The sequence below is a fragment of the Ictalurus punctatus genome, chromosome 2 (assembly GCF_001660625.3).
Source record: "Ictalurus punctatus breed USDA103 chromosome 2, Coco_2.0, whole genome shotgun sequence".
In the NCBI taxonomy this organism is placed as follows: Eukaryota; Metazoa; Chordata; class Actinopteri; order Siluriformes; family Ictaluridae; genus Ictalurus; species Ictalurus punctatus.
This window is the reverse complement of record NC_030417.2, coordinates 39,535,802-39,553,337: the sequence shown is the minus strand read 5'-3', so window position 1 is coordinate 39,553,337 and position 17,536 is coordinate 39,535,802. Positions and strand designations below refer to the sequence as shown.

Sequence of the window (17,536 nt, the reverse complement as noted above, 5' to 3'; positions counted from 1 at the left end):
GAAAGACTGTGATGTGATCATAACTGTAAGCAGAAAAGAGAGAAGAGATCAGTTTTAAAGCAGAACTGTTTTAGTGTAGTATTATTATTATTATTATTATTATTATTATTTTGTAAGTTTTTAAACCATCGGAGTTGTTTTTATTTTTGTTTCGTACTTGTGTTTAGTTCTTTGTTTCAGACGGTTACGAGGTTATTTATGATCGTTTTGTTTTGTTTGATTGGTTCTTTTTCTGCTCCGCATCTTCTTCCACTTGTTGGGACGCTGAGATTTGTGGAAAAAAGACAAATCGGGAAGCAGAACTGCACGTCTCAGATGAGTTCTAACCTTAAAGAATGTGATTAACGCTGTAAATCCAGTGATTGCTGTTAAATAAACCATTCAATAATCAGTAACTACAAATAAAATCCACCCAAAACTGTGAACTCAAAACCACGGGAGAACGTTTAGGGAAAAAGTCCTGCATATCCTAACACCACGTCTGATCCCGCGCCTGTTCGTTCTCAGGACGACGTGAAATCCAAGCCTCTTTTTCTTGTCCTGATCCTCAGCTGTGGGATGTGAGGATCATTCGTCACTTCCAGGAGCGTGACTGTTCCGGCCGGGTCGATTCTGCTCATCTGTGATGCACAGATGTTCCCGAGTCTCCTCCACTCCAGCTGCTGATATCTGAGGAGACTTGAAATGCAAACTGTTAATGCAGTACGACACACAGAGCACAAGTCACACAACCTGTCAATTTGTCCACAAATCTACAATCCTCATCCCTCTCAAACCGCGCTGATGCATCTGTCACTTCAGCATCAGCAGCACCTTTAGAGAAGGAAGTGTAGAAAACCTTCAGCTGATTGCACACCACAGTGAAACGGTGCAGAGGAGCGAACGACCTGAAGGCCAAGACTTCCTGTGTGCATCTATAAACTGCCGCACGGTGATTCTAACAGTTCGGGAAATCATCCGCAGCGCCAAAGCGCACGCCACTTTCCTGAGATGATCTTCTGTGTGACGTTCCTTTGGGGAACAGTGCAGGACAGGACTCCACCGTTTGGGAGATGATGTCAATCACACGGCTGATGGGTTTGGACTGGAAATGCAGCGTCATAAAGTATGAAAATGTTGTTTGCTGTTAGTGGAGCTGTCAGCTCACTCCTTCAACTAACGAATGACCCGTAATGATGCTGCTGGTGCACAGGGCCAGGTCCACCTGCTCCTCCACATGTTCCTTGTGTGTGTGTGTGTGTGTGAGAACTCGGCGCTTTAGATGCTTTTGACACAACCAGTCTCCATTAATTACAGTTTCATGTTCTAAATGATGATTATTCAGAGAATTAAACAGAATAAACTTAAAGATTTGTTTGGATGTGTTTACTTTCTCTAAGCGTTTCTCTAAGCGTCTCTAAGCGACCAAGCGTTGTCAGTTGTAGATAGTACAGGATTTCGTTGTCTTCTTGGTGTACTTGAGGCGAAGTATGAGATTCTCAGCCGTCACCACATTACAGATACCGCATTACAAAGCTGCATGACTTCACCACTGATCTTTGGACTAGCAGTGTCAGCCCAATGTCTCTGATAAGTTTAACAGCACAGTGGATTGATGAGGATTTTACTCCCCAGAGAGTCGTTTTACACGCAACGCAGTTTAGGGGTTTGCACACTGGCCAAGCCATAGCAGGTCCATTTGATGACATGCTTCAGATGTGGCACATTCTGAAAAGTGTGAAGTACTCATATTGGTACTTGGTATCGGAAAGTACCCAAATGTAAGTACTTGTACTTGGTCTGAAAAAAGTGGTATCGGTGCATCCCTATAAATATTGCCATGTATTTTATTACTGCATGAGCCCATACACAAAATATACCATAACTTAAAGCTCAATAGCATTTGAAGGGAATGACTTACAGTCACATATACACACAAACACACACGTACATATGTTCTGGTGTTCTAGAAGAACACTTTACAGTTGGTTGTGTGACTGTAAGTCATTCCCTTCAAATGCTTTTGAGCTTTAAATTATGGTATATTTTGTGTATGACCCCATGCAGTAGTGAAATACATGGCAATATTTACATGTGATTTAATAGCTTATTTTAATAAATATCAGAAATCTAACAGGTGTGCGTTATAGCTGACACCTAGATGAACACTGTACAGTTGGTTATATGACTGTAAGTCATTCCCTTCAAATGCTATTGAAGTTAGAATCGTGTTTAACAATGTCGTATGTATCTTTAGAGACGGTCCCTTAATCTCCGCATATCCGCGAATATGGAACAAACCAACTTTATTCCAGTCTGCATTTCCCCTTTAACTGAGCCATATCAGAGGCGGGCCCGGTGTCAATCATTTGGCTAGTGAACCAATCCCATTACTGCTTGTATTGATTTAGTTTGGACCATCAGCCAATCAGGTAGCAGCTACACGGTGCTCTGTGTAGCGCAGTGCTGCTAACGCGCAAGACGGTGCATTGCTTCGAGGACGCAGTCAACGTCAAGCAGTATTGACTTTCTAATGATAAAATACCTTCAATAAAACCTCCAATTTACAGAATTCTACAGTAAAAATCAATCATGGCGTCAAGCGGTAAGAACTAGCCAGGGTTTGCTAATTAGTGTCGCTGGTTTGAATGAAGCCCGTAGCAAGGATGCTAAATGTCGGCTAGGTTGTTTTGTTTTTTAGAGACGGTAAAATTGGAGAAATATTAAATAATTAAGGCGTAAATGTTATTTCAGTGTTTTGGCGATAATGTGTAAATCTAACAGTTTGTCCGTGTCCGCCATTTTGTGTGTCACACTGGCCTGATTGAACAACACGGCGGCTTAGCCTGATCAGCGCAGTTTACTAGTATTTTACAGTGTTTGTTTATTTATTTATCTATTTATTTATTTATTTTAAAAAAGAGATATAAACACTGATTTTTATGTATGAAAATGTGTTGATCGAAATGTATTTTGAATTGTCATTTCTCTCAGATTATTCTCAGAGCTCCAGTCAGGGAGGGTAAGTGTGAACCAGCTGCCTGATGACATGCCTGATATTATTATTATTATTATTATTATTATTATTATTATTATTATTGTTATTGTATAAAATCCTTCTTTTAAGAACTTTATTTTACATTAAAATATTGTAATAAATAAATAACGCAGGCTTATTAACTAGAGACCAGTAATAAAATATCAGATCAGTCTCTGTAGATTAGATTGAACTGAGTCCGTGTGTGTGATCCTTGGAACCTACGGTTCTTTAGAAGTCCTGTATGTACAGGTTTGTTTACATGCACTCACTGGGCACTTTATTAGGAACACTTTATTAACCCCTGCCCATTCATGCCGTTATCTAATCAAAATGCCGACGGTCTGGCAGCAGCGCAACACGTCTGATGGTTCAGGTGTGAGCCAGCGGCTTCGGGTCACGTCCGCATCATCACACCATCAGAACCAGGGAGAACATCTCGGTGATTTTGGCCGTGGTTTGATAGTTGGAGCTGACAGAGAGGCTAGAGTAACTCCGATAACCACTCTGTACATTAGTGGTGAGCAGAAAAGCATCTCAGAATGCACAACACGTCGGACCTTGAGGCGGATGAGCTACAACAGTAGAAGACCACGTCGGGTTCCTCTTCTGTCAGATAAGAACAGAAAGCTGAGGCTACAGAGGGCAGAGGTTCACCAAAACCAGACAGATGAAGATGACTCTCGATTTCTGCTGAGGCACACAGTTGGTCATTTCAGAATTTACCGCCAACAGGATAAATCCATGTACTCGACCTGCCTTCTCAACAGCCCGGGCTGGTGGAGGTGGTGTGATGGTGTGAGGAATGTTTTCTTGGCACACTTTGGGCTTGTTAATACCGATCAATCCACCACGTATTTGAGTGTTGTTGCTGACTGTGTGCATCCCTTCATAGCCACAATTTACCATCTTCTAATGGCTACTTCCAGCTTTAACACACCATGTCACAAAGCAAAACTCATCTCAAACTGGGTTCAAGAACACGAGTTCAGCGTTCTTCAGTGGCTTTCTCGTTCAGCGGATCCAAGTCCAGTAGAACACCTTTTGGGATGTGGTGGAACGGAAGATTCGCTGCAACAAAAAATCTGCAGGAATTGCAGGCTGTATGTCAACATGGACCTGAATCTCAAAGGAATGTTTCCAATATCATGTGGAATCCATGTCATGAAGAATTGAGAGCAAAAGAAGGTCCTACCCAGTATTAATAGTGTTCCTAATAAAGTGCTCGGTGAGTGGACGTAATAACGGAACAGCTGTAGTGGCTCATGACGTCATACATTGTATACATTTGCATATGTAAATTTATAAATGAGGCACCTCTTTTATTGCCACATGTACATGAATCTATAAGGCTCTGGAATGTTCTGTGTTTGTGACTGTATTCAGGAAAGAGATGAGAAATGTTAGGATTGTGTGTGCTGTGTGCAGGTATGGTGGATATGGAGGTCAGTCCGGTCAGAGCTACAGCCAGCCGGGTTACGGAGGATACAGCTCGGGTTCGGACAGCAGTCCCAGGCCTTACGGTCACGGATACGGCTCCGGCTACAGCTCGGGTACACCTAACAACACGCTGTCTAATTATTTACTTCCTCGTATCCCTGTGATCGTCTTTATTATATCAGCCCACGGCTGCATGTTTATTCTTTAGAGGTTGACCGCTAGTGGATTTTACCGATAACCAAGTCGGGCTGTGCCTGCCGATAACCGGTTAATCAAATAAAATATTTCTCATCTTTGTTATAAAAATAAACAGAGCTGACTGTACCATGAAAATCTACTGTACTATTTTAGATGAATAAATGTATTAACAGCTAATAAATGTTAAAGTAAATAAAATATATACATCCGAACTGAAGCTAAAAGTAACACTCCAAATAAATAATAAATGGTGTAATTCAAAATAAATAAATAAATAAATAAAACACTTCAAATAGCATAACAAAATTAGTCAGTGATGGTTTTTATTTCGCCTCTAGAGGCCAGTGTTGTGCTGCGTAACGACAGCGGACTCTGTTCAGCTGCTGACCGGCGTTTTGCCGATGACCCGTGGTTCCGGTTATCGGTCCAGATTAATCACTCCGTCTAATATAATTTTATATTAAAAATGTTGCAGTGATTCAGAGCTGAAATACACTTGGGAACTGAAGGTAGAGACTTGCAAAGAGATAAGACTTAGAAAATATGATTCACTTATAAACGTCCAGCATTATTTCCTCGTTATTTGACTGCGTGAAATTGATGTTGATGGCGTAATCATGGAAGTCATATTTCTACAATTCTACAATAATTTTCCCGAACATGACGTTTATTTTTTACAAGAGGAAGTGAGCACTTCTTTACCCCCCCAGTGGTTTACAGAGTCATAACGTCGTCATGATGTTCTAAATGAAGGGTGTTGATGTTTTGCTGTGCGCAGGTGGATACGGTTCCCAGCCGTCCTCACAGTCCTACAGCTCGGGTGGTGTTAACAGCAGCAGCAGCAGTCAGTCTCCTCAGGGCGGAGCAGCGTACAATCAGCCGTCCTCCTACTCGGCCTACAGCCAGCAGCAGCCGTCGCCTCCTGCCTCAGCTTCAAGGTGTTTAAAACGAAACGCTGCCGTGTCCGATGCAGTCTCGGCGACAAGTCGCCTCGTAGCGTTGGTCTCGTCGGCGTGTAGGAGCCCAAGCTGTGGAGTTTAGAACACAATTACAAAACTGAAAGTAAAAAAATCAGTCTTTCATTAATTAATTAATTAATTAATTACTTGCTTGCTACAACCTCTGTATAAATTTATAACGTACCATATCCCGGTAACCTGAAGGCAAAAGCAGTCAAACTCAAAAACGCTGATTACTTTGTCTAATTAATATTAATCATCTAAATGACACACCTTCAGTCATATTATAACCAATTTGTACAAATGAATCTTATTTTTAAAAAACATTCCGGACGGATTTCAGTCAGACACCCTTAAGCGTGAGATTCAGTTTCAGAGTTTAGGGTTCTCTCGGGTTAAAATGAAATTTCCGACGTTAACGATGCAAATTTTAATTCCGATTTGTAACGGCATGACTCCTGCTCCTTATACCTAATATTTCTGCTGAGTGTTTAGCCAGTGGCAAAACAGAAAGGATTTTATGAACAGTGTACATATTTTCAATATTTATTAGTTTAAAACAGCTGTGATGAATGTTGTATGGCTTATATTGATAATTAGAGGCTGTTATTCTGTAGACTAGTTTATGTGTGTAACGATACACGGGTTTCACCATGTGATGCATTTTAATAATATGTGGAAGTGTAAAAAAAAAAAAGGAATTTTATAACTTGGTTGTTTTTTTTGTGTATCTATTTTATTTTCCTCCACCCGTAGCTTCTCCAGCGGCTCTCGGGCATCAGGCTACGGGCAGCAGAGAGGAGGCGGGTACGGCGGAGTGAGCGCTGGGTACGGCGGGGGTGGAGGCCCGGGTGGAGGATACGGAGGGAGCGGTGGACACCACCATTCCTCTCAGATCGGTGGGAGTGTTTACAGTCAGCCGCCCAGTTACTCCTCCTCCTCCTCTTCCTCCTCCTCTCCTCCTCACAGCTACGGACACGGGTCAGGTCAGTGTCGGGGCACTGCTCCGTTTCTCTTCCTCTCCGTCACGATGGACGGAGGACAACCATCAGTTTTTATAAGCATTTTCTCATCTGGTTTCGCTCGAGAGATCACTCGCGAGACGTGACTTTATTCAGCATGAAACAGGAATTCCGGGAGTAGGCGTGCTCCAACCCATCTTATCAAACTCCTCAAGGAAGCCAAGTAACACAGCCAAGCATTTAAATGGAATCATTTAACGCTACACCTTAGCCCCGCCCACTTAGTACCTGAGAACGCTTCGTCGGGCGTAAATTGGATGAGTACACGAGGAATCATTGTAAGTTTTCTCTGAAGTAAAAAATTGTAAAATTAAACTAGGAATATCTCCAAAAATATGAGCTGTACCATCTACAGCAGTGTGAGCCTCAGACCAAAATCTCTAAAAACAGCGTTTGATCTGAGAAAAATCGAAGGAAAGCGTGTCCGTATGGAGCCGCGAGATCCCACGGAGAGAATGTGAAGTCTAATCAAGTCTAATCGTGCTGTATCACATGTACAGTCCAATCAGAACTCCTGAATGTGTTCCAGGGTACGGTCAGGATCCCCCACCCATGAGTGGGGGCGGAGGGAGTTACGGCGGTCAGGACGAGCGGTACGGACTGGACGGGCGCGGTGGGCGTGGTCCACGTGGAATGGGAGGCGGTTACGGCGGACGAGGAGGTGGCGGATTTGAGCGAGGGGGTCGTGGAGGCGCTCGAGGCCGAGGCGGAATGGGGTAAGCACCTCGTTTATTCAGTTTGAACTAATCCGTATTACCCAAGATTCCAAGAAAACATGGCGGTAACATGTAAAAATGGTGTGATGCAACGATCCAGTTATTTATTTATTTATTATGAGTTTTTGAGCAAATCCACGTTCAAAAAGTGGCTGAAACCAAGCCAGAGTGTGTCCTATAAGGAGGAAATGAACAGAAGGTACAAATCATGACCTGTATAATGTTAGCGTGAAGGGAAATATTCTGGTCTTGAGACTCTGCTGAATAACAAAATGGCCTCCTGATGTACTAATGAGAGGAGGCGATGTGAACATCTTGTCTAAAATGGTGTTCCTAGAAACTTCCACCGTATGGGAAGTGTCTTATGATGAGGTGTGTGTGGGTGTGTTTGTTCACATGTTTAATTTAAAATACAGTAATTAAAAGAATAGGGTCTGATGTGTCACGGGTAAAATAACGTGTGTGTGTGTGTGTGTGTGTGTGTGTGTGATCGACCGGCTTAAAATGTTTGTTCAGCAACAACAAAAGTTAGTCAGTAAAGTCATTACTGTAGTGTTGAAAGATGTTTGTGGCTCAGCCGATCTCTCCACATCACTCCTGTGCTTCATCCTTTCCGTCAGGAAACAAAACTGTGTGATGAAAATGTTTTAATGAAATCTCTAAATCTCCTTCCTAGGCTTTTGGTTCATCAAGGTTCTCCTATTTTTTTTGAAGAATGGGAGAGAAACAGCATTAAGAAGGGTTCTGTAAACAACAACAACAGCAAAAAAAAACAAAACGGCTACAAAATTGGGGGAAAGTCATCAGTTGGTTGTTGAATTGCTTTTAAAGCAAAGAAAAATAAAGTCCAAATAATGACAACGTCACGTATGAGCGGGTAAGGAATAAAAGGTCCTCTAAGACGTAAGCAGATGTTGACCACTGGTGAAAAAAAAAAAATGGTGGAATTGGGTTTATTGTGGCAGAAAGGACGACCTGTCGATACGACGAGATAATAAAATATCGAGCAGTGTGACGGGTTAACCGAAAGGTGACACGGAGTAAATGGGAGGGTTAAAGATGTCCTAGACGGTTTTTTACTTTTTATTTTTTTACTTTTAAAAATACGGAGAGAAGGAGGGAAACCCTTGCCAACGTCGAGAGAAACGGGGCCCCGCCCTCATCCGCCTTCAATCCGTCTCGCTTCTCTTTCCCTCTCCATCAGAACGGGCGATCGCGGAGGATTCAATAAGTTTGGTGGTAAGTGACAAACTCTTAGGAACTTCAAGGAGTTTCCCCTCAGGTTCACATCATTTGAGTTGGGTTAAAATAAGTAAATAAATAAAAGCCTGCGGTGGGTTTACATAGTGGATGTGTGTACAGTTGCAGTCAAAATTATTCGACCCCCATTGCAGATCAGGTTTATCGTCAACATGTACAGACTTCCAGCTGTTTGTGATGAACACGTCAAACGAAAGCAGTAGTTCGACACAACGAATGCTTCAAGTGGTTTCCCCAAAATCAACTGAAAATGCAACTGCTAATGACTTCTCCAGTCTCAAAATTATTCACCCCCTTCATGGCGAGCATCTTTAGTACTTAGAGCTGCTTTTAGTTTTGTAGTAGTCGTCTTGGAGTTCTGGCATGGAAACCTTCTGTGTTCAGTACGCACTTTACCGTGCTCACTGAAACCTCGGCGCCTGTTCCACCAGGTCTCGCTGCAGGTCTTCTGCCGTCACTCGAGGGTTTTTCACACCCTGCCTCGTCACGAATCTGCGTGCAGCCATCGAGCTCTTCCTTTTTCTGCCCCGTCCAGGTATTTCATCCATTTCATCATGTGTTCCAGCTCAAGCACAACACTTGTGTTTGACACAACGCCTGTGCTGCATATCTGTGCTGTCGGGAGGGATTCTATTCAGGGGGGTGAATAATTTCGAGACTGGAATGCAAGTCATTATAAGTTGCATTTTCAGTTGAGTTTGGGGAAACCGCTCGAAGCGTTCGTCCTGTCGAACTGTTTCCATCGCGTTTGTTTGATTTGTTCATCGTTACAGCTGAAAGTCTGTACTGTTTAATAATAAACCTGATTTGCAGTCATTTTGATTGCACCTGTATTTTAAGCGTGGTTGTGTTAGGATGTATCTTGTGCATCCATTATATACTGTTTGTGTTTGTTTCAGAAACCTTAGAAAATCCTACCCAACACACTAAGAGCACTTTATTCCGAGTCTGAATCAGAGTGAAATTGATTCCGTTTGGTTTCACACTGCACTAAAAAAATAAAATAAAATAAAAAAGTGTGTGTGGAGATGAAAACGTCCTCATACCACTCATTTCACTCTTCGAAATACGGAGAAGCAACAAGGTGAACGAACCTCTACCATGTGTGTAATCACAAAAATAAAGAAACACCGAGAACACTACGTCGGTGCTAAATAAACAGTTAGGTAACTGTCATATAAATAACCAGTTTATATCATCGTGTGTACCGCATCCAGAGTTTATTTTCTCCAGATCTACAGAACACATGGTATTACTGCAGCTCTGTCCCTTGGCTCAGTTAAAACAAAACAAAAGCTCAACCCAGAAACACACAGGGTGTCTGATTCACTTCCTGCAGCGAGTCGATTCGGAGTCTAATCTCCTTCTCGCTGGAGTTTGTTCAGAAGTGGCGCTCTCTGACCCAAGCAGTGAGGAGGAGAACACGCCGAACACCGTGTACGAGAAAGCGTCCAGAATATTTGTGTTGGTCTGGATTTTAAGGAGATGGATATTTAGAATCGGATTCATTAACGAGTTGGATGATTCCTGTAAAGGAAGTAGAAGAAACGTGAAGAAAACACACTCAAATTCCAGGTGTGTGTGTTCACTGAATTTAGATGTGCTGAGGGTTGTTTTTTTTGGGGGTGGGGGGTTGGGGGTAAAGATGGGTTTGTTTGTTGGACATACAGTGAACTCCACCCATACTCTGAGGTGGGGACTTTCTCATATAATCAAAATACAAATGTGTGTGTGGTATGAACATGAAAGAAGGAATGGTATTACCCGAGTGTTGCTCTCTGAGAGCTGGTACACTGCAATAAATCCATGTTGCTATTCAATCTCAGACCAATACTCCATACCCACCTGCTGAGTGTTTTGGTACGGTGCGAGTCTCGAGTCCTCAGAATCTCCTGTGGAATTTTATTCCATTGTGGTTATTGGTGAGGCAGTGACTGTGAGGATCTATGTGTGTGTGTGTGTGTGTGTGTGTGTGTGTGTGTGTGTGTGTGTGTCTGTGTGTGTGTGTGTGTGTGTGTGTGTGTGGCACCAAACTGGCTCCTGCCTACCAGGCTGTGTTCATTCTCCTGCTAGTATGATGAAGGGTGAAGCTTATTTGCGGTGGTGAATGAAAGTGGCACAGGTGGAGTGTACAGTGACCTTCTCATGAAAGGAAAATCTCCCGTGTGAAGGACGTGCTCATGCAGAGATGCTCAGGTTGACATCAGTGGTGATGTAAGTGCTGGGTTTATATGTAAAATTCAGGTGTGGGGGGGCAAACAGAGGGCACATGGACGTTCCAAATCTGTGTGGATAGAAGGTAGTAGTTTCATGATGTAAACGGAGTCGGATGGTTGGTCGAGAAACGTCAGACGTGAAGGTACCCGACGGGAAACGCTTACGAGTCCTGAGGGGATCAACACTAAATAGGTGTTCTGTTTAAGCTTGAGCGATCAGAAGCGACTAAAAATGTTTTGTGGGTGAAATGTGGTCGCGTGCAGAACCTTTAGACCTGCATGTGATGTCCTGAGCAGACCTTGAGTGTAAATCATCTAGGTACTGTGTGTGTGTGTGTGTGTGTGTGTGTGTGTGTGTGTGCGCGCGTGCACATTATTTTTAGTAAATAGTGTTAATATCCACATGTTTGTGTGTGTGATTTTATTTTATTTTATTTTTTTGGTTAATGTTTGTTTTGATTGTCATCAGTACTAATGTTTACTGTTTCAACTTGAAGGACCTCGGGATCACGGATCACCTGGAGGCTCCAGCAGTAAGTGAACTCCTTCAGGCTGATACACACGCCATCAGTTAAACTGCTTCTCACACCTTCATACGTTATTATTATTATTATTATTTTCTTTACAGTGCAGGAGCAGGATAACTCCGACAACAACACCATCTTTGTGCAAGGCCTGGGAGACGACTACACCGTGGAGTCTGTAGCGGACTTCTTCAAACAGATCGGCATCATCAAGGTACCAAAGTCGGGAACCGAGGCCGACATGTCTGCCTTGTACCCTGAACACGGGCCGATAAACTGTGTGTGTGTTAGAGTAAAATACTGAGTGATGGGGTGGTGTAACGAGGTGGAGTTACTGTTACCACCCTGATGCATGTCTCCAAGTGGTTTATTCCTCTTATACCACAGCAATTTTCCCTCTATTCAATAAGCAGGACACACGACACCTTTTATCCATTTATTGTTGCACGTAACGCTGTGGAACGTCAGTGAAACGAGTTCGTTCCTGTTCTCACCTGCATTATAGCAGCTATAAACACACACTCTTTCTGTCGATGGAATTTAATACGGTCCTGAAGATATCGGAAAACATTTACTCACATTTTAAATTTGACCATTTTTTTATTATTAAAGTAGGGATCACATCTGCTGAACGTGAGCGAGCCGTTACTATGGAAAGGATGACGTATCAGAACAAGCGCGTTAATTTTAAATAAAGCTGCTGTTCTAGAGAATTAATCAACACCTTCTGACCAATCACAATCCAGAACTAGGGAGCGCTTTTGAATTCTGGATTCTTGCCTCAGTGAGATTTTCCGTTCTTGTTACATAAACAGAAGTAAATAAGGTTTCAGTGGTGATTTTCAGAATTTGAAAAAGGTCTTGTTTGTCTGGTTTACTATTCTTATTGTTCAAAAACTCACGAAACATGGCAGGTACATCAGAAACTGTGGACAGCGCCACCAATGTGCAGTAATTTGTATTTTAAATTATATTGCCTGATCAATTGACGTGATGAAGCTCAAGAAGGAAGGGTGGTATAATTCCACTGTACATCCTGTCATGTGACCCAGAGTGCTAAACGTGATGGGGCGTGGTCACATTCCCACACCAGTACTGGCTCATCAATCAGACATCGGTGCACGCTTGGTGCTTGGGCCCTATTAATCGCTGCTGACTGCTGTATTTTCACATCAGCACTTTGTGAGTGTCTCTCCTTTTTTTTTTCTTTCCCCCCTCTCTCTCTTGCTCTCTCGGACCCAGCTGAATAAGAAGACAGGCTTGCCCATGATAAACCTGTACACGGACAGAGAGACGGGGAAGCTGAAAGGAGAGGCCACCGTGTCCTTCGACGACCCTCCTTCTGCTAAAGCCGCCATCGACTGGTTTGATGGTGGGTTTTTATTCGTTGGCTTTGTGTTCGTTGCGATCATCATCATCATGACCCTTTCTTACATAAACATTACAAACACTACAAATTACCTAGCGGTCCGGAACAAAAAAACCCCGTTAAAACAGAGCTGACCCGAATAATTTACATTTAAATACACTCTGCTAATCGGTATGCGTAAACTTCCTTTCCATCCTATAAGGTGTAAATAAGGGTTTCTCCTCCCTACCTAATGCACTGCGTGTTTAAACTGCCAGGCGTTTCAGATTCACCTAAACGCAGATCATTTCACCGTCATTTGACCTCAATGATCGTCTAAATCTTTCAGAATTATCTTTGGCTTTCAGACGTACACGTTTTTTCTTCTTCTTTCATCCTGAACTTATTTTTACTTTAAGGCTGCAGGCGTATAGGAAGTATACGACAGTTCCTCTGCGTTGTCACCTGTATACACTGTTAATACACCGTCGTCCCCTGCTGGCTGGGGGTATTGTAAACTGCAGTAATGAAAATAGTTTAAATGTGTGTTTTTACGACTCCAGGTGAGCGATATGACTATCAGTTGTCTCGGCACACTTTTCTGAGATATTGATATCGTTAAAGCCTTTCCTTTTCTGTCCTTTGGTTTTTATTTTTACAACATTTGAATCTTTTTATATTTGTAATACGTAAACATTTTTACAGAATGTTTATTTTTTCTCTTTTAAGTGTTATGCTATATTTTTGTATGTGTAGGCATTTGGTAAAGTATGGTATAAGGTTTTTATTTATTTTTTTATTAAGTAGTATGATATCGTGATGTGACATTTTCGTTATATATCGCACCACCCCCAGTGTGTGTCGGTGGAAAATTCAGGAATAGGAGGTTCTACAGCTATAATAAATGACGAATGTTTAACTATGGCCCTGATGCATCGTGACCTTGCTTTAAGTGACGGTTAATTATGAAAGAATTATTAAAGTGTAAGTGTTATTGTTTTTAAAGGATTATTTGGGTACTCTTGGGTATGTATAAACACCAGTGAGCTTTATAAAGCCTGTAAAGACAAAGTGCTTTGTGTTGTTGTTGTGGGGGGGTGTTTGTGTGTGTAAGGGGTGTGTGAACCCGGTACCCTTAAACCAGGAGATTTCCCATCAGTCCTCTCTTTACAGGTAAGGATTTTAACGGCAGCCCCATTAAGGTATCCTTTGCCACTCGCCGAGCGGACTTCGGGCGAGGAGGAGGAGGAGGAGGAGGAGGAGGAGGAGTCATGAGGGGAGGACGTGGACGAGGAGGTGAGCGTTCTAACGTAGTTCTGTTTTTAAGAAATCACCACAATCACAATATTAAACAGGTGACTTAAATGTTATGGTGTAATATTTATGGTGTAACTTAACGTTCCTAATATCCTGTTAATCAACGATCCATCATTTCTCCAAACACACACACTGCTCCTGTCTCTGTGTTTAGGTCCGATGGGAAGAGGTGGGTTTGGAGGAGGTAGAGTTGGAGGAGGAGGAGGAGGAGGAGGAAGTGGTGGTGGTGGTTTCCCTGGTAACGGTGGAGGCAGCGGAGGCCAGCAAAGAGCAGGAGACTGGAAATGTTCAAACCCGTGAGTGTGTGTGAAGTAAAGGTGTAAAGAAAGGTGCATGTATACAGATGGCGGCGCTGGGGATCAGTCTGACGCTGCACTCGTTAACTCGTAACTGTGTAAAAATAAAAAAACAGTAGGGATGCTTCAGTATCAGCGGGTTTGTGTGTGAACGTTACGCTCATCTCATGTTCTGTGTGAAGGTCGTGTGGGAATATGAACTTCTCATGGCGTAACGAATGTAATCAGTGTAAAGCTCCAAAATCTGAACGTGGAGGAGATGGTGGTGGAGGGATGCCCCCTATGGGAGGTAAACTGCTATCACACTGCCTTCTGGAGTTTTTTCTTTTTTCTTTCTTAGGCTATAGAGTATTTTTAAACTGTTATACTAGCACTCTTGTCTTAATTTGTTTACACACACTAAAGCTGACCCCTGCTTTGTAACGGCGCTAACGACGGTCAAAAACCCCTCAAGTGATCGTTTTATAGTGTCTTTTATTCTTTAACGAGGCAACTTTTACCTAAGGTTACGTCAGTAATGTGACGTTAATAAACCGCATGGGAGCAGTTAAGAGGGAAAGCATGAAAATAAACAATTTCCAAAAGCGGTATCTTAATCAAAACCAAGCCTGGTTTCGGAAAGCATTAACATTAATTTTGAGATTTATAATTTTGTGTCTTTAAAAGGAAATGGTGTGCTACTAATTATTATTATGATAATTATAATCACTATAATTATAATGATGCATTACTGTAGATTTGCAGTACCCTAGCAAATGGGTTTGTCTGATCAGTTAGCTCCGCCCACATGTGGAACAGAGCTGCTTAGTCCCGCCTTTTTAAAGCATGACTGCTGAGGCGAGGGTATCTGTAGTTCAGCAGAGAGGGCGGAGTCAGTTATGGGGAAGAGAGAGGTTTGTCTGGTTTGCAGGTCACATTACAGGGGGGAGAGAGAGATGGAGGGGGCTGTAAATGTTAGAAACCGCGACTTTGAGATGTCTTTTTAAGGGTTAACATGGAAAGTGTTCGTATGATGATGAGCACGTTATGTTTCTAAACATGAATAATGTTGCAACGTGTCGGTTTGTTTGTCAGGTGGGTTTGGTGGAGAGCGTGAGCGTGGAAGGGGCGGGTTTGATCGCGGTGGGTTCCGCGGCCATGGAGGAGACCGAGGAGGATACGGTGCCGGCGCCGGCCCCGGCAAGATGGACTCACGGTAATCTGGATATATTTATACCGTTAAGCTAAACAAATCTGTAGCAGGGAGGGGGCGGAGCATCTTTTTAAATAAATCAATTAAGCTACAAGATATTTTAAGAGGATGTTAGGAATAAAAAGCTTTGCACTTTGATTAAAATTCATGAGCACAGGTTCTGAGTGTGTGTGTGTGTGTGTGTGTGTGTGTGTGGTGTTTCTCAGGAGCGATCACAGACACGAGCGCAGAGAGCGGCCATACTGACGCGCTGCGTTCTCACTCCGACCTGGGACCAGAATCACGGTTCTTGCATCCTGTTTAAACCCTGTTAGTTTTTACCTGCAGAGACAGCTGTTCTGACATCTGGGCTCTTCCTTATCTCATACTCCTACACCTGTCACATAACACAGCCGAAGCTTTGGAGATGAATAAATCTAATCTCGCCTGAACAAGGCTTTATACTCGGACTTTCTTTCTTGCATTAAATTTGAGATTTCTGCTTAGCGTTTGAACCGAACCGAACCGGGTCCGAGCTTCACCTGTAAAGGATTTTACTGTTCTGCATTGTTTGAAACATTTATTTTCTCTCGGACGTGTATTGATCTATTTAACGTAAGTTATTTGCGTAGTGTTTACGGTTTAGTCGCGGCATTTGAGATTTCGTTCCGTCACTGCAGCGATCCGGGACGTGAGAGAGGCGTACGCTTCCGTCAGCGCTTCCTTTTCCCGTCGCTGCACTGCCACTTTATCTACGTGAACTCTGACCTGTGAGAAATCCAAACTCGCGCCGCCTGATTTTGAATTTTCCGGCGACGAATCACATGACTCGGCACAGGTATATTTATTACACACTTGAAAAAAGAATCCGGATCTGAGCGGAGGAATAAAAATCAGTTTTTGTTTTTATAGAAATGTTTTATAAAGTGGGAGCGCGGCGTGATGCTGCTGCGCGTCACACTCTAATATCTTCCTCCTGTAGACTGGACTTCATTTTCATTTGAAATAAAATTCACATAAATTAAGGATTTTGTGTTGCTGTTTGAACCAGTTACTGAGTTTTGTTTCCGTTTGATGTCAGTAATAAAAGTGTAAAAACTGTTTTGTTGTCAGAGTGTTTATAGAGATTTACTGAAGATCTGTGTGTTAATGCTATTAAATCTCCTTCACTGCAGCTGTAGAGTGAAAGTCTGATCTCCAGATCTCAGAAGTGCTTGGGTGCAGTTATTGCTGCTAAAGGTGGCACAGCCAGATTAAGTTTAAGGGGGAAATTAGTTTTTCACATAGATAACAGCTGTTGGATAACATTTCTGTGCTTCAATAATAAATAAATAAGCAAATAAATAAAACCATATTGTGTGTTCACTCAGGTTGCCTTTGTTTCATGTATTTTGCTTTGAAGATCTAAAACTATTTAGAATGAGAGAGAGACAAAAACAGAAGAAATGAGGATGGGGTAAATACTTTTTCACAGCACTGTACTTCCATCTATTGATAAATTACTACTGACATTTCCTCCTAAAGGGAATCTCCTGTGAGCGATAAAGGGTTAACTGTGCTCTGGTGCTCAGTACTGCTGAATAAAGGTGTGTTGAGTCAGTATCGCTAACGTTTCAGTATTGTAGTGACTTGCACATGTATTCTGTATTCTGAATCGATTACAGGGACATTCCTCAGGTTCCATCCTCCAGATAAACGAAGTCTTGCTGGAGAACAGTTCAGTGAAACGGTCCGTGATGAACAGACGGTTGCTGAACATGAACATGTCTTTGATATTCATAACATGTTTTATAAAGTTTGTTTTTCTGACTCTGTGGACGCATTATTTGCTGTTATTATCTGCCGAGGAGTAAAATGCAAAATGATGGGCGTGAGGTCGAAACTAACTATGCTGACGTGCATTAAAAGGTGTGTTGTGCCTGGTATTATATTATAATCAGACCCTGGATCCGTAACTGTAAATACAGTTAGTCTGTAGGGTTTTTTTTAGAGAGAGCGAGAGAGACAAATGACAGATGGACCTCTTTTCTCGAAGACTTTCGATTTCAGGGCC

At 42.4% G+C, this 17,536-nt stretch overlaps 1 protein-coding gene across 1 annotated transcript; it reads left to right on the top strand.

Moving 5' to 3' along the window:
• Positions 1 to 2,406: 2,406 nt before the first annotated feature.
• fus (FUS RNA binding protein) lies at positions 2,407 to 16,584 on the top strand. Its single transcript, XM_017495286.3, has 15 exons — positions 2,407 to 2,584; positions 2,974 to 3,001; positions 4,445 to 4,569; positions 5,433 to 5,592; positions 6,370 to 6,599; positions 7,165 to 7,351; positions 8,556 to 8,590; positions 11,325 to 11,360; positions 11,456 to 11,565; positions 12,594 to 12,723; positions 13,873 to 13,995; positions 14,171 to 14,312; positions 14,495 to 14,601; positions 15,387 to 15,507; positions 15,711 to 16,584. The coding sequence occupies exons 1-15, from the start codon at positions 2,572 to 2,574 to the stop codon at positions 15,748 to 15,750; spliced, it is 1,587 nt and encodes a 528-aa protein (XP_017350775.1). The 5' UTR covers positions 2,407 to 2,571; the 3' UTR covers positions 15,751 to 16,584.
• Positions 16,585 to 17,536: the final 952 nt, after the last annotated feature.